Source organism: Schistocerca americana, chromosome 3 (assembly GCF_021461395.2).
Source record: "Schistocerca americana isolate TAMUIC-IGC-003095 chromosome 3, iqSchAmer2.1, whole genome shotgun sequence".
Classification (NCBI taxonomy): domain Eukaryota; kingdom Metazoa; phylum Arthropoda; class Insecta; order Orthoptera; family Acrididae; genus Schistocerca; species Schistocerca americana.
Genome location: NC_060121.1, coordinates 170338452 through 170356944, shown reverse-complemented (window position 1 = coordinate 170356944; position 18493 = coordinate 170338452). Strand labels below are relative to the sequence as shown.

Genomic DNA, 18493 nt, shown 5'->3' with positions numbered 1-18493 from the left:
GTTTTATGCACGGGAGAATGATGGGAATGCTGAGAAATCTGAATTGACAGACAACGAAACGTAGATGCCAAGTTGCCTACCTCGTGAAAGATGATCTGTTGTGAACCAGGAGTACAACTGCATCGCGATATAAGTGCTGTGATTATGACGCACCAGCTGTCGGAAATTTGTGATTAAAATTTCAAAACACAACATTTTTCGGGAGGACATAGTCTTATTGTAAAGTTCTATAATTTAGGAAAACACAAATCATTACTTCGCATTAATTTACATAACAAGGCACATGTACTTGAACTACGTCTATATTGCGCAAGTAACATTATTTTGAAACTATTATGCCATTATGCACAGGCAAAAATAAGCAAGTAACAAATATGCCTTGTCAAACATGTAAGACCTTCCATCATTTAAGAGACAGTCAAAATAAGACACATGGAAAAAAGTAAGTAAATCATTTATTATTTTCTAAGTATTCGACATAACTATTACCGTATTTTACGGACTGTAACACGCACTTTTTTCTTCGAAAAATTGCCTCCGAAATAAGGGTGCGTCTTATACTCGAAATTAATATAAAAACGCCCAGCGCTTAATTTAGAATTCCTTCCAGTCTTAGAAGTGCCCATATATTCGATGCGGCGGGAAACCTTCCTGTGTCTGGCAAAACTGGATTCAACTGGCAGCGGTGTAGCGATGAGACGAACATGAATTGCGGTGATTCACGAGTTTGCTGACACTGTCACCCTCCCGCCCCACTATCACAAACGCATCGCAATGCCCGGCCTACGATGCGTCACTGCAGTCTACGATGGCAGTTATGTTGAATTGAAAGCGATTTGTGTTATCGGTAACAGTACAATATTTTTGTTAGTGGCTAGTTTTAAATGGCTCAAATGGCTTTGAGCACTATGGGACTTAACATCTGCGGTCATCAGTCCCATAGAGCTTAGAACTACTTAAACCTAACTAACCTAAGGAAATCACACACATCCATGCCCGAGGCAATATTCGAACCTGCGACCATAGCGGTCGCTCGGTTCCAGACTGAAACGCCTAGAACCGCTCCGTCACAACAACCGGCAGCCAGTTGCGTATCGGGAAAAAAGAAAAGGTATTCATATGACGCAGGCTATAAATTGAAAGTAATAGCATATGCAGGAGAATAGGGTAGCTGAGAGGCATATCGGCTCTCCACCAACAGAAAAAAATCCATTAGCGCTTGATGGGATAGTAAAGAAGAACTGAAAAAAAATGAGGAAGACTAAAATGTGTAGAGGGCTGAAAGCAAAATGGCTAAAACTAGAAGATGACGTATTGAAATGGATTCAACGACACCGTCAAAATGGTTTTGGAATTAATACAGAAATGATGCAGAAACATGCTCGTAATCTAGAGCTACAGTGGAACTTAACAGACTTTAAGGGTGGAGTTGGTTGGTGCTATAGGTATTGAAGCGTCATGGACTTAGCATGCGAACCAAAACATCTCAGAAAATGCTACTAGAGTATGGAGACAAAATATTATCTTTCCATCGCTTTATCATGCAATATCGAAGGAAAAGCAGTGTGGAACCAAGCCAGATAGCGAATATGGACGAAACTCCTCTGGAATCTGATTTGCCGAGGAACAGAACTGTTTTCATGAAGTTGTTAAAACTCTAACTATAAAAACAAATAGACATCAAAGAAAGCTGTACGCTCTTGTCCTTTCATGTTGAATTGACAGTACTAAATTTATAAGCTGTGTTGCAAACGACAACCTATACGTGCGAACGAAAACAGTCGTGTAATATTTTAGAAAACTCATTGAAAATGCCTAGCAGCAAGGCGAAACGCGTCTGGTTGCGTAAGTTAAGTATGAAAACTAAATGTGCAGCATGTAAAAGGCGTTTTTCTTTCGACCTACGGTAATTCTTGCGTTTAAAAATGGTAACATTTAAAACTTATACACCTTTGTGTATGTTAGAACAAATTTTCAAACCATTTCTCCACTCTCATGTTGGCACTTGTAATCATAATATCCTGCTATTCAGCGATTAAGATAAATAAAAGAGGCTAGGCATTTGGTTCCTGTGCATTACGTTTTCTCTACTGAGAAGGGCAGATGTTGCAGGTGAGAAGTGGTGCCACTTGCAGATCAGACACAATATAGATTCTCGGAAACGACCAGACCATTGCTGCAGGTGGGTTTCCACGATCAGCAAGATGTTCAAAGGTTCAAAGAACTTTCAGTGGAGAATATATGCTAATATATGCACATTGCAGAGGTGAAAAAGGCTTTTCAGCTGAAGCAGCCAGAGAGGGCGTCAAGCAACGACTACCTCAAACAAAGGAAATACGAGATGAAAGGGTAGGTTCGAAAGAAAAGAAGTAGTGAAACAGCAATTGAACAGCTAGCGAAAAAGGAAGACACACCAGATATCTTTGCTTAACATAGGGGATATTACATTTACTTGATGAGATGGGTAATTTAAGAAATTCAGTAAAGGAAACAGGCGAAAGGGAATATAGACATACAAAAAATAACAATGATGGAAACTGAAGAGTGGCGAAGCAGGAATGCTGCCAAGGAAGCATAACTGAAGGAAAGAGACAGCACCTATCAGAAAATTAAGGAACATGAAATAAATTCGGTATCTCCTGCTCTGTTAGTTGCAGAATACAAATAACAATAAATAAAGGAAGAAACTAGATAACGAGATGATTGAGATAGATATCATCAAATAATGAGAAAAGAGAAGCTAGTACTAAGTAAAGAGGGGGATACTGAAAGGTGAAAGGAATGTGTAGAGTTGTGATATAATATTAAGTAACTAGAAGAGATTGTTATGGAAAGGGCACACGAAGTGGATGGAGATGGACAGGATGATCCGATATTAGAGCAGAATTTGTCAGAGTACTTAAGCTGAAACAATTCACCTAGGTCAGCCTACATTCCCTCCACAACCCAACCAACGCAAAACTATTGCAGCTGTAGGTGGAATATATATTAGACAGGTGGAACAGATTTTTAGAAGACTATAATAATCCCAAAAACAAAGAAGGCTGATTGCTCTGGCGAGGACGTGCGCCTACTCAGCCAGCAGCCAACAACACAGGTGGGCCATGCGGGCAATCGACCTCTCTGTAGATAACCTCCACGAGAGGGCTGTGCACGGTCACGCCGCCAGGCAGCAACCTGAACACCCGAAGAGGTTACAAACCTTTTCTCCTCCGTGGGCCTCGTGACCGAAAATAGTACCAGCAGTACCCTGGCATATGGGCAATATTTAGGCCGGCACAGGCGACGATGGACCAGTTCAGTGAGAATGAGCGTCCTGGGCCGGGCGCCAATTGCGGAAACATTCCAACGGTCAGGATCTCACTATGGAGACTCCGCATCTCCGAGTAACTACTGCAACCTACATCCTTCTGAATTTGCTTAGTGCGTTCATCTGTTTGTCTCCCTTTACGATTTTTACCCTCCACGCTTCCTTCCAACACTAAACTGGCGATCCCTTGAAGCCTCAGAACGTGTCCTACCAACCGATCTCTTCTTTTAGACAAGTAGTGACACAAATTCTTGTTCTCCCCTATTCTGTTAAGTACCTCCTCATTAGTTACGTGATCTACCCATTCTTACATAGAACACCGATTCCATAACAGGTTCGGCCTGCCGGTGTGGCCGAGCGTTTCTAGGCGCTTCAGTCTGGAACCGCGGGACCGCTACGGTCGCAGTTTCGAATCCTGCCTCGGGCATGGATGTGTGTGATGTCCTTAGGTTAGTTAGGTTTAAGTAGTTCTAAGTTCTAGGGGACTGATGACCTCAGCAGTTAAGTCCCATAGTACTCAAAACCATTTGAACCATTTTTGCTCAGAGCCATTTGAACCAGAACAGGTTCTTTCCTTCTGAGGGAGACCGCTGTAGATCATGTCATACCTGTTTTCTTGTTGTGGAGTGGTCATTACAAGTAGTCAGTCTGAACACACTATCTATTCCAAGCCGTTTATTTCTGTTGTATGCCCAGGTTGTCCTAAATTTATCAATCTGGCTTGCTTTTTTGTCAAGATTTTATGATTTCTCCATTACAGGATACTGGCCTGTAGCCAGGGCAGCCAGGTGGTGGGCTGCCACTTTCATTTATCCCAGCACACCTATTTTTCTTTTTTGGTTGTCTCTCTTAGATGCGTTCTTTCACTACAGCTATAGATCGATTTTGTAGGATGTCCTTCCTATAGGAGAGTTCACTTCCGCACGCTTATGAGCCTTCCATCTACTGCCCCCCCCCCCCCACCCCATGTTGCGGATTGCTCTTCGTCTAACTCCCTTCCAAGAAACCTGTATGGCTTGTGTCGCCCTGCCACGAGCTTAAGCTCTCTCGGTCGTAGAAGAATGTACAAATCTCCCGGTAAGGTGACAGTCCTTGAGGAAATTGAAGGGAAAAATAGTCCTCCTCGTCTCCTGGGTAACGTGCTATTGCAACAGTAACCCAACCATTGCCATGGTCATAGTCTACTGCATTATCTATAGTAAAATTAAACACAGCCCCCGTAAGAACAGAAGGGCCATGTAAAAACACTTGCCCATTAACAGGTTGAGCAACAACATCATCTACTGCTTTATAAGCAGTAAAACGGGGACGTCTTCTCCTCAAGTTGTAGCGCCGCATTGTACGTGCTGCTGCTCGTGCTGAGTGCGGTGTGTAGGACCGACTCACCTGTAGCTGACGAAGGCGTCGTACTTGAAGTCGTGGTCGTCGGCGGCGCCCTCGGCACCCGGGCGCCGGCGGCCGCGCCTGGCGGCGCCTATCTTGACGCCGAGTATGTGGCGCAGGTAGGTGAGCTCGAAGCGGTAGGAGTAGCAGAGCGCCGCCACGAGCCCGGCCAGCAGCCCGAGCGCCGCCATCGGCACGCCCACCGCCACCGCGATGTCCACCGAGCTGCAGCCGTCCAGCACGGTGGGCGAGCGCACCGCCAGCGCCGCCGGCTTCGCGCAGAACACCTCGCCCGCAACCGCGGGCCTCTCGTCCTGCGAACACGGCCAAACACCGCCGCTCAATATTAACGGTACGAATCATATTCTTACTTTTCAAAATATTCACTGGTTGCGATCCGACAATGCATGGGTAGTACTAAGGACTACCAGAGATATGCAGATGGTTCAGATGGCTCTGAGCACTATGGGACTTAACAGCTATGGTCATCAGTCCCCTAGAACTTAGAACTACTTAAGCCTAACTAACCTAAGGACAGCACACAACACCCAGCCATCACGAGGCAGAGAAAAGCCCTGACCCCTGCCGGGAATCGAACCCGGGAACCCGGGCGTGGGAAGCGAGAACGCTACCGCACGACCACGAGATGCGGGCGAGATATGCAGAGACAGGTGGGTATCGACAACGGGCTTAGTAATAAGGAATGCTGGAGAAATGCAGAAATGGAGATATGTGGACAGCAGGGTTAATACCAAGAAATAGTGGCATGCAGACAGCAGAAGTATCCACACAGCAGGGTTAGTACTAACGACTGAGGGAAATGTGGGCACAGATGTATGCGGACAGACAAATTGGTACTGAGGAATGTCAGGGAAATTGGTACACAATGCCATGCAAATAACTGGTATAGTACTAAGGAATGCCGAAAAAGTGCAAGCACTGAGGTATGCAAACAGAACAGTTAGTACTAAGGAATTCCAGAAAAAAAGCAGACACTGAGGTATGCAGACAGCAGTGTTAGAACCAAGAAATTTTGGAGAAATGCTAGCACAGAAGTATGCACATATCAGGGTTAGTACCAAGGAACTTCAGGTAAATGGGGCTTAGAGGTAGCATGGAGGGTTAGCAATACAGAATGCTGGAGAAATGCAGCCATGGAGGCATGTGATCTTCAGCCTTAGAACTTAGTTGAGGGAAATGCGGGCACAAGGGTATGACCACATCAGCATTAGTACCAAGGAATGTCAGGGGAATGCAGTCACAGTGGTATGTGGGTGGCAGGGTTAGTACCATGGAATGCTGGAGAAATGCAGACATAGAGGTATGTGGTCACCGGGATTAATATTAAGGAGTGCTGCAGAAATGGAGATGGTGAAGAATGCAGGTACCTGTGTTAGTACCAAGGAATGTTGGGGAAATGTGGGCACAGAGGTATGTACACCTCAGGGTTAGTACCAAGGGATGTCAGGGAAATGCAGGCATAGATTGTAGGGTTAGTCCTATGAATGCTGGAGAGATGCTGTCAGCAAGGTTTGTGCTTATCAACACTGCTGAAATGCAGACACATAGGTAAGTGAACTGCATGGTTAGTACCACAGAATGTTGGGAGGTACACAGAAAAGAGGGTTAGTATTAATGAATGCTGGAGAAATGCAATATAGCAATACATTTAACAGGGTTAGTACTAGGGAATGCTGAAGAAAGGTGGACACGGAGGAATACTGACAGCAGGGTTAGTACTAATGAATGTCAGGGTAGTGCGGGCATGGAGGTATGCGGACAGCAGTTGGCAGCAATGATTGCCAAGGAAATGTGGGCACTGAGGTACGCAAACAGCAGGGTGTCCAAGGAATGCTTGGTAAATGCAGGCACAGAGGTAAACACATGTCAGGATTAGTACCAAGAAATGTCAGGAAAATGTGAGTATAGAAGTATATAAACAGCAGGGTAGTACTAATGAATGCCAAAAACGTGTGAGCATGGAGGATTGTGAACAGCATGGTTAGTACTAAGGAATGCTGTAGAAACGCAAACATGGAAGTATTCAGTCAGCAGGGTTAGTACTAATGAATGCCGCAGAAATGGGTACATGGTGGAATTTGGACAGCAGGATCATTACTAAGGAATGTTGGTGGAGTGCTTGCATGGAGATATGCACACTGTGGGGTAAGTACTAATGCTTTTCAAGGAAATGCGAGCACGGATCTACGTAGGCAGCAGGGTTAATAAAAAGGAATGCTGAAGAAATGCAGAAACGAAGGCATACGAAGATCAGGGTTTGTCGCAGAATTTCGGAAACCACCTCTGTGAGTTATATTCTGAACGGCAAGAGAAGAGCTTTCAGTTGGAGTGGCTTGGTGCACATGATTCGCGCATTCGAGACAGCCAGTCAGACCATGACATTTTATTTACATTACCGTGGCAACTCCCCAGTGTTTCCACAGTGTTAGGTGACACGTCCTTTCAGGCAGTTGTGCTGTGTGTATCGTATAGGTTTATGTTTATACACATGGATTCCACTAATTCTGTGAGTCCCCTGCAGCGTCGAAAATGCGTTCCAGTAGTGCAGAAAAAAGAACTTTTGGGAAAGAAGCTACTCTTAAATCTCAAGCACACGAATTTTTGTACAGAATGCCTGTTTACTTTGAAAGGAAAAGAGACAACGGGGAGCCTTTGATACCAGTGAGCAAAGTGACTGACAGGGTGACAGAAGCATCAAACATCTCTAAAAGGACAGTGAAGAGAAACACAAATGATAAAGAGGCTGCCAGCTTAGCTGGGAGCCCTCTTATTGCGATGCCAGGAAAGTCGAGTTAGAGATCGTATCTTTCGACTGAGACAGACAACTTTGACCAAAATGCAATTAAGGAACACATACACGCGTGCGACAGCAGTAACGACAATCCGACACTTAAAAAGTTGATGACATCATTGTCAAACAGTGGTCCGTTCACAGGCGGATCGACAAGTCTCTCCATCGTTAAGAAAAAATTGTCTTCCAGAGGAAAAATTTCTCCGAAAAAAAAAAAGTGCTGATGGAATGCAGAGACTTTGTGGCGTGGAGATGTCGCTTCCTACGTGAGGTGCTAGCCGTGAATCCGGAGAATGTAGTGTTGATTGACGAAACATGGGTCAATTTGTGTCATGTACGATCTGTCACATGGACAGAAAAGTGCGCCACGGAACTATGAGTGTGCCAGCTGGTAAGGTAGGGCGACTAATTATTGTTCACGCTGGCTCCATGAACAGCTTTGTGCCCTATGCTAAGATGGTGTTTCAGTGAACAAAACTGTCGATTATTACGAGGAAATGAATGCAGATACATTTAAACACTAGTTCATTACTCTCTGGTAGGTTTTGTAATGGACAACGTGCTGTACCATTCTGTACAATTAAATAAGGCGCCAGAGGCTGGTGCAAGGAGAGACGAAATAGTCATCTGGCTGAAAGATAATAAATAGGCTTTGAACAGAATGTTCTGAAAGTGAAACTTCTGGAATTAGGAAAACGATACAAGGCACAGGAGATGCAATATGTAACTGATATGTTATCAAAGAATCATTGTCGCAAAGTCATACCACTGCCATTACGACCCCCTCGATCTTGCCTGTGCTCAAATAAATGCAGATGTCACTAATCGAAGTGAAACTTTTATGTTGCAAGACACAGAGAGGCTGATAAATGATGCTGTCACGCGAATAATGCCAGAAAACCGGAAGAACGTCATGGACCATATATGGAAAGAGATTGTAAGGGCGAACATAGAGGGAGACGTAGGGAAAGAATCAATATAAAACATTGTAATTTCTTTACCGGATGATGAGGGTAGCAGCAGCGAAGATGCCGAAGACTGTTTGGTCGTGATGAGAGATGATCAATCACATGAAGACGATCTGGGGTTTTCCGTTCTCTCACACCAAAAATAAAGGTAACGTCTTCATTCGATATTTTACACGTAACATTTGTGCATTTTTGCTGTACCTTATTAATGTCGAAAATCTATTTGTATCTGGACAGAATGCCAAAGCAAATACCTTTCAGCCGTCTAATTTCCAAACTGTTATTTTATTTGGCTACCAGTTTCGGCGATTTACTGCGCCATTTTCAGGCCCTCTGACCGACGTGTAGGAAGATTCCAACCTCTGCTCCGGTCAGCATTCAAAGACTGGTGCCTGTAAATTTCTGCTTGATATAGTTATGACTTTAACTATCACCTGCTGTACTGAACAGCCGAGTCCCTCAATCATCTCCGAAAAGGTAGACATACACCGACTATTTGTGTCTGTTTGTGTAAGAAAGCAAACACAGTTAACGCACGAGGAAAAATGTTTGATCAAGGAACTCATCATTTCAGTAGAATGCTACTAACAAGAAACCTGCAATGAATCGTGCGGCATTGTCAAGCTCTGCAGTAATGGCTTTTGCGGGGCCGAAGGGTGGGAGGGGACGGTCATCCCCCCCCCCCCCGCCCCCCAATCCCCCCACGCCCCTGCCTCATTAGTTACTAGCCCACTACACGTCGAATATTGGCAACTATTTCTAAGTTTAGGGGACTGATGACCTCAGATATTAAGTCCCACAGTGCTCAGAGCCATTTGAACCATTTGAACTGGCAACTGCGCTGACAGCTGCCGCAGCGCTTCTCTCTCCGTACTGAATATGGTGGCTGTGTTCAACAGTGCCGCTCAAACTGGTAATTGTTTAGCGGCATCCTGTATGAACAAATAGGGGTCAAAGTCTTTGAATGTATGTAGATTTAAACTTTGATCAGTACATAACTAGGTAATACGACAGCTCAATGTCCAGATTCCTTAGTCGTTTATGATAATTCCGCTAGACTGACTTGCATTTAACAGGCGGCAAGTTTTTGCATAAATACAATGTAATGTTCGAAGTGGAATTATGGTGCGATGTAACTCGACAAGCTAAAACTGTGGTTTCATATTTAAAATGGAAGCACCGTCCCAGAGAATCAATTCTTAATCACATTACAAAGTGCTAAATATAATAATTATTATTATTATCATCAGGGAATCTCCATTTTTCTTTTTAGTACAAAGACGTGTGGATGCATATAGTGCTATTTCAGACGCATTCTGCTTGTTCATTGAGTAGAAAACATGAATTGTTAATTGAACAATTTGCCTTTTTGATATTAAACTCCTCCATGTCATATTTGGAAGCAGTTTCGTGGTAGTAATGAATCTCTCGACTTATCTAAAAAGGTAGATAAGAGCGCAGTTTCAAAAAATTTCCCACGAGCAACAGGTACAGTTCATATGTGTTTGATGTTGTGTCAACAGCTGGGGGCGGTCTGAATTGTTGTATCATTCTCAGATATCAGGTACGCCAAGATCGCTTGTAACTCTCTTTACTGTTTACTGGTATAGACAGACCAGGGCTGTCATAATCGGATGTATTAAGATATTGGCAGACGCTCATGATCTTTACAAATTTGCAAGCCACGTAGTGATGTTGCGTCGTTTTACAATAAATGGTAGCGAGGAACATCAGCAAATGAAACACAAAATACCACAAATATGAAACACAGATCATCCGGTGCCGGCCGCTGGTGGCCGAGCGGTTCTAGGCGCCTCGGTCTGGAACCGCACGATCGCTACGGTCGCAGGTTCGAATCCTGCCTCGGGCATGGATGTGTGTGATGTCCTTAGGTTAGTTAGGTTTAAGTAGTTCTAAGTTCTAGGGGACTGATGACCTGAGATGTTAAGTCTCATAGTGCTTAGAGCCATTTGAACCATTTGATCATCCGGTGCTGGTGTCCTACCAACACAATGGCGAATGTTAATAAGTTACAAGATCTGATTATGTTAGCACAGATCTGTCGAAACCGGTAATCAATAAAAAGACTGAAAAGCGGTCTTACCGTAACTGATATTTCAGAATAATATAATTCTAGTTAAACAGAGACCAAAAACTGTACCGCAACCTAATTAAAAATTGTTATGGTCATCGACAAATATGAAAGTAAAGCGTTAAAAAAGTGGGTAAAGGATATATCACTTCAAGGATATGTTTAAAGTAAACAGAAAACAAACACAAATTTTTAAAATTTTTCCACATTTATTTTTAAAACTCTTTACTCGCTCTGGGGAATTACCGGTATCAGCGGCAAAACACACACATTCTTTTTCAGAGGCTATATAATTTTTTAATGCTAGAACTGCAGTAAATTGCATAACACATGTAAGTATGCGTATTAATCTCGCTGAAGCGAGGTCGCAATTCACTACCGTGTGTAGCCTGAACAACACAACTTGTCGCCGTTACTGCGCTGCAAATTGTTTCGTAACGTATGCCTGTAATGCACACCTTGCATCAAAGGCGCCGCGCGTCCGAGGCCACTGACTTGGTGTGTGTGTGTGGGGGGGGGGGGGGGGGGGGGGGAGGGGGCATGGCGCGAATCCGCTGCGGATACCAAAATCCTTGAGATTAGCCTCCGCATACAGCAGACATGTATCCATGTCCCAAGGACATTGTATTGTGAAGATACAGACACTGTATAAATACACACATTGTAACCATCAATGATGTATCCAACCCTCGGTTCAAATGGTTCAAATGGCTCTGAGCACTATGGGATTTAACATCTGAGGTCATCAGTCCCCTAGAACTTAAAACTACTTAAACCTAACTAACATAAGGACATCACACACATCCATGCCCGAGGCAGGATTCGAACCTGCGACCGTGGCGGTCACGCGGTTCCAGACTGAAGCGCCTAGAACCGCTCGGCCACACCTCGAAGAGCTAAAATGTTTTCCTGTGCGGAAATCGCGAACTTTGTGAACATAAGGCCTGAGACTACGTGACACATGGATGAATGGATCGGTCCTTGAGGCGTGCTCGAGCAGCCGAAGCTGTTAAGGCGACGCTCGGGATAAACGGGAAATCTTGGTTCGAGTTCCGGTTCGGCACAAATTTAACATGACGTAAGATGCTGACGTCAGTGATAGTCACACAATGCGTATCTATTTCGTAATGCTTACCACAGCTGTATTCGTAAGTGACATGTATGCATTTATGAAGTACATCGTGTTTGGAAGATACAGACATGGTATAAACACAGACATTGTAACCATCTGTCAAGCCAGATACTGTCACCTAGCGATATGCGGAAAAGAAATGTATGGCATAAGAGCCATTCTGTGGATACGTATCCTAAAACCTCTGCTTTAACTGATTTGGCGACTGTGGGAGAACTGACGGAACTACAAAAATGACTAATGACTTAGTCCACTCTATAACAAATATGCTCCCCTAAAGATTGGAAAAGTAGGAAGGAAATCTGCACCGTGGCTAACCGAAAAACGAAAACGGCGCATGAATCTCAGAGAGACTGCACGTCGGGCATACAGACTCAGCCCAAGGCTGAAAATCATGTTGCCTACAAGCAGAAGCGGAACAGAGTCAATCAAACTGCGCGAAATGCAAAGCTGCGGCACATCCATACATTAACCGACAACAGAAACAGATCAGCTGTCCTATAGAAAAGTCTGTATGGTCCAGGTATACGCAAAGTAAAAGCAGTAGTTGATCCCATTGTCGTCCCAGCCGAAGAACTGAAACGGTACCTCACATTACCTACAACCACAATTTAACAACAAACGAATTGGCTCATTGATCATTTCATGGGGGTTAACGAGACTGCAGCCACAAAAACTTCTATCGAAAGCATGTTACTTGCAATACCGTCAAAAAAAACTATCATCCATATCAGATCAGCTTCTACTGGAGATGATGGCACCGCAGTCCCAATGATGAAGCTTATTACTTATTATTGACCCACTACTGCCCACTACAACAGATCTCTTTAACCACTCCGCAAGTGTTTTCCCTGAGGCCTGGAAAGAGGGGATAGTTAAGCCCCTACGAAAAAAGGACGTTTCCGCGGCACCCTCTGATTACCGAGGTATTTTCTTTCTTTCTGCACTGTCCAAGGCCTTAGGGTACACAGTGATAAGCCAGAACATTATGACCACCTACCTAACAGTCGGTATGTCCAACTGTGGGACCGATGACAGCGGCGACGCGTCGTAGCATGGAACCAGTGAGACATAGTTAGGTCACTGGAGAGAGTTGCCACCCCATCTGCACACACAAGTCACCTAATTCCCGTATATTCCGGGGACGGGGGACGATGAGCTCTGACGCCAAGCTGTATCACATCCCAGATGCGTTCGGTCGGGTTCAGATCTGGCGAGTTGGGGGCCAGCATATCAATTGGAACTCACCACTGTGTTCCCCGAAACACTCCATCAAACTCCTGGCCTTGTGACATGGCCCATTATCTCGTAGAAAAATGCCATTGCTGTCGGGAAACATGACCATCATGAAGAGGTGTACTTGGTCTGCAACTAGTCCTTGGCTGCCGTGATGCCTTACACGAGCTCAACTTGATCCATGGATGCCCACGTGAATGACCCCCAGAGCATAATGGAGCCACCGCCGGCTTGTCTCCATCCCACAGTACGGGTGACAAGAAGCTGTTCCCCTGGAAGACGATGGATTCGTACTCCCTCCCACTGGCACTATGAAGAAGGTATCGGGTTCATCAGACCATGCAATTCTCTGCCACTGTACCAACGTCCAGTACCTATGATCATGTGGCAATTTCAGTCGTAGCTGGAGTTGTGGTGTTAACATTGGACACATGCATGGACCGTCGGCTGCAGTGGCCCATCGTTGGAATTGTTAGATGCACTGTGTGTTCAGACACACTTGTACTCTCCCAGCGTTAATGTTTGGTTTTAGTTCCGCCACAGTTCTCCCCCTGTCGTGTTTTACTAGTTTGGCCAACCTACGACGTACGATATGTGTAATGAGTGGAGGCCGCGAAACTCCACGACTTCTGAAGTGGTTTCACATTGGTTTCGCCACGTGTTAGAGTAGGACTTCACAACATACGTGCTCGCGGAGCAAGCTGTGAGCAGCAAGGCGCGAGCACGGAGCAGCGCGAGCACGCTACCCCCACTACCGGACCAGAGCGGAGAGTGGGGAGAGTCACGTGGGGCACACAACAGCTGCCGCCAGTCAATGTAAATCCGCAGCCACCTGCAGGGATATCACTCACGAATTATAACTGCGACAAATGAAACAAATAAAGGAGAATGTACACATGCCACATAATTTTATTAGCTTAGTGTATGCCTCTACATTCGCATTAATTTGTGAACTGTTAGACGCAATTGTAAAGGCCAAAAAGTACAAGATAACTGAGAATACCACACTTCAGTGACACCTTTTATTGTGTAAGTAATTGTATTGTGGAGTAATTGTTCTTGTGCATTTTAGGCACAGCGTGCAGTTTAAATTTCGATCAGACAATGCGTTTCTCAGGCGCGTCTTGTTACATTTCATTGCAGAGAACAGTTGTTCACAAACATACGTGGAGCCGAACATTGATATTATTGTAGCCGCCAGTTTGTGCAAACGAGGAAATCTATCCTGCGGGAAGTGTCTGTAGAATTCCAAAATGTTTTTCTTGTTCTGAAATTTGTCTCTGTATTCTCTGTCACACTGCAGGTCAATAATTTATAGTTGCAGCTCAGGACGAATCTCTTAAATATTCGCTGAATATGGAGAGAACGGATCAAAATCACTGTCTAGTGCTGTCAGATCTTGAAAGCGCTGATCAACTAAACTATGTGAATAACGTTCACAGTTCTTATGAACATCTTGCATGGATGATAATTTAGGAAAATGAGCTAGGTTTCCTATTTCCAGCTGACTCACCCAAAGTGTCAATTTCATTTTAAGAGCTCGTATTCGATCTATGAAATGAGTAATTAGCAGATCTTTACCTTGTAGTAAAATGATCAAAGCATTCAGATGGCTAGTTAAATCTGCTAAGAACGCGAGATCACATTCAAACGTGCGCGCGCATTTCCCCTCCCTCCCTACTCCGCGACCTTGCACCTGCTCGCGAGCACGCGCCTGAGCAGACGCGAGTACTCGCGCTCAAAACCGGCCAGTTCCTAAGCCCTGTGTTAGAGGCATTCACCACAGCACCCCTCGAATACCCGATAAGTCGTGCAGTTTCCGAAATTCTTGTGCCGAGCCTCCAGGCCATCACAAACTCCCCTCGATCAAACTCAGATAGATCGAATACCGTCCCAATTCTACACACGGACAGCACACTCACTGATGCTGTGTGCACGGTCTCGGTGTCTGACTAGCAGTCATTCCTCGCCAGATGACGTTGCTATTACATGAACGGTCTTATGTCGATTGTAGGTCGGTGGTCATTATGTTCAGCCGCGCGGGGCAGCCGCGCGGTCTCGGGCATCTTGTCACGGTCCGCGCGGCTCCCCCCTTCAGAGGTTCGAGTCCTACTGCGGGCATGTGTCTGTGTGTCGTCCTTAGTGTAAGTTAGTCTAACTTAGATTAATTAGTGTGCAAGCTTGCGGACCGATGACCTCAGCAGTTTGGTCCCATAGGGTGTTACCACAAATTTCCACTTTTTTTCATAATGTTCCGGCTGATCAGTGTACAATCCAGGACCACTTAACAAACTACCTAACTACAAACAACGGACTAGACGGATACCAGTTAGGTTTCCGTAAAAATCGCAACACATCCGCTGCAAACACGGCACGTGCGGTAACAAAGGACAAGACGTGGTCAAAATACCTACGCTGGGAATTTGGAGGGCTGTTACTCGCATGGCCTTTCTGCAGGAGATGATCTAAGAAATGGCGGAGTGCCAGACAGTGTTAAAGATAGCTAAGTTTCAGCTGTCTGAGATTCGACAATAACTCACATCAAATACTATTGCAAATCTGAATACATTTACGGTCTCAGGAAAGTGAGGCGCATCCAATGAGACAACAGTATTTCAGTACCTTTAAAACTACAAAAGTCACTGTCTCTCAGAGAATATACATTTTCGTAAGGAACCTCTGAACCAACAACTTCTAATTGATTCAAGCGATTTCAACATAACGATATCTCAGATGATAGCATTGCGCTACAGCTAATATCCTTGAAATCTAAGCATCTGTATCTGTTTTATTTACTGATTTATGACTACTTTACACCACTTTCATTACGCAAATGTTTGTCTGAAGGTCCTATTCTCCACAATTACACAGAAAATGTATACAGTATCAGCACCTAATATTTGGTCAAACTTGCGTACTTTTTTACGAAACAGTTTAGTATTCTGCTAATCACTTTATAAAATGTTGATCGCAAATGCTATTAAACAAATAAGCTTACTTAAAATTGGTCAACCGCATGTGTTGGCAGACATCATAATTGAAAAGAGAACCAAAAGATGCTTGTGTTAAGGAGGCATAAACAATTATATAAATAATATTTATCTATAATCTGTGGTCTTTTAACTTTAGCGCACTTGCACAAGAATACTGGCATATTTATTTATGGACAAATCTTTTATAAATATTGTGAACTATAACGTTTATAACGTTTCTTTATTTAAATGTTGTTGTAAAATATTAGTTTTGTCTGGAAAGTGGTCATGTTAAATCAGAGCATGTTTGTAGAGCTTGAGAACGATGTATTTTCGGTGGGGATGGCCTTCAGCCGATGAGAGTTGCACAGTGGCGGAACACTGCTGGAGTCAAGTGGAAATGGGGAGCTCTCGAGTGAAGAGCTCAAGGGAGCGATGCTGAACACTAGAAGGAGGCGGACCCGCCTCTGGTAACGAGTGTGATTCTGGGCTATGAACGGCCGCTATCATACTTCTGAAGCTTATTTATAATTCGAGAGGTCTGAATGTACCCCATAGTAGGACTCTCATCTTTTTCGCTTGCAATACGGAATTGCGGAGAGACACACTATGAGTTTCTATTCTTTGTAACGCGCGTGTTAATTTGTGAATGATCGTGTTGAATTATTTTGAACTGGTGAATCTTTCATGTATTGTGAACACGAAATGGACTTAATTTTCGCGAGTCTTTGATGTTTAATCTGGGGATTTTGTTTCCATTGTCTTAACTCCTTCAACGTAATTTTACTGCGTTTGATAAGGGTATTTTCTGTCTGTCTGTATCTCAAATTCCCGTTTATCCGAGATGTCCTTTCTTGAATCAAAGTTATTCAACATAATTCTCTGTCACCTACATCAATTAACGGACGTTAGAATAGAGCCCTCGTTATTCAGTTGTTCATTTATCTTTTATTTTGTGTTTCTGCGAATTTCATTAGTTCACAATTCTGGCCAAAGCATAGACTATTTGGCTGCTGGATCACGCAACAATTTAATATCTGCAGCGAATTAGCTGCGGGACGTTAAAGCAGACGTACGCGGCTGGACCCAATGAGTACATCGAGCTATTATTCTTTTTAAACAGAGTCTGCACAGCCCAAGTACCCGACGTAGCAGTAACCGAAGGTAAAGAAGCAACTGGTCTGCTCTTATGGGATGCTGTTTATTAAGAACAACTACTCAGCAGTAACCGTTAGGTACGGTCGCATTCTACGATTGAAGATATGTTTTCCGGAGTATGACAATACGTGCTGTGTTTTTCCTGGAACATAAGTGGCGAGCCTTGGTTGAATACGACGTTCCGTTCGTGGTGACAATTTCTGGGAAGACGACTAAATTAAAGAAGAAACCTCCAGCTAGTTGTTTTGAGCTGTAAATTGTTGTTCTCTTTGCTTTTTCTGTATCCCTTGATAACTGTCTGAACGAAGTATCGGCACACCCCTACGCAAAGTGGAACTGGCCACGAGATGTCACGAGACGCAGACTTACCACTATAAAAGGAGCGTCGAACATTACTGACGGTAGTTGTAAAATATCTCATGAAATCAGCCGAGTTCCAAAGCGCTAGCTACAGCGCACCTGGCACAGTGACTGCGTGTAGAGAGCTAACAAGAATGAGGCACGATGATCGAGCAGCTCCTCATAAACTATAAATTTCTGTACTTTTGTGCCAAGCGACGCTTGATACGATGTAAAGAGTGATGTCTGGATAGCTGATGACTGGAAACGTGTGATTCGGATTGATTAATCATACCACATCCTAAGGCGCTCCGATGGAAGGGTTTGGGTTTGGCGAATGCCTGGAAAACGTTGCATGTCAACATTTGTAGCGTCAACAGAAAAATACAGAGAACATAGTGTTACGGCAACAGGGTGTTTCTCGTGCTTATGGTATGCTCTCGTTTACGAATACACTAAATGTAGAACCATCTGAACACATTTGACAGCATTACGTACTGCGTGAAGGAACAGTTCCGAGACGATGAGTTTATCAGCATGACAATGCACCCTGTCATACAGCAGCATCTATGATGTTCGTGGACAATAGAATTCCTGGGCCGCGCGGGATTAGCTGAGCGCTCTAAGGCGCTGCAGTCATGGACTGTGCGACTCGTCCCGGCAGAGGTTCGAGTCCTCCCTCCGGCATGGGTGTGTGTGTGTTTGTCCTTAGGCTAATTTAGGTTAAGTAGTGTGTAAGCTTAGGGACTGATGACCTTAGCAAGGAAGTCCCATAAGATTTCACACACATTTGAACATTTTTTGAACATTCCTGAAATGGACTGGCCTGTCTAGAGTTCCGACCTGAACCCAATGGAAGACTCTCACTACGAGTTAGAACGTCGACTTCGTCATCTAACATCAGTTTTTATTCTGGTTTCGACCCTCGAGGAAGAATGGAACGCCATTCGTCCACAGACAGGCTGCTTACTGAGTGTGCTCCTTGTAGAGTTCAAGCCGTTATAAATGCGAAGGATGGACCGAACCCATATTAAAATCTGCCAACAGGTACACAGGATGTATCAAAAAGAATCGCCCGATTTTATATATAT

General features: G+C 44.2%; 1 protein-coding gene across 1 annotated transcript in view; it reads right to left on the bottom strand.

Annotated features, from left to right (window-relative positions):
- LOC124605949 (toll-like receptor 2) overlaps window positions 1-18493 on the bottom strand; it is a 345947-nt gene that overhangs the window by 93444 nt on the left and 234010 nt on the right. Inside the window, exon 9 of the mRNA XM_047137910.1 lies at window positions 4697-5007. Coding sequence (XP_046993866.1) covers window positions 4697-5007 — 311 coding nt within the window. The remainder of the gene's footprint in view (window positions 1-4696; window positions 5008-18493) is intronic.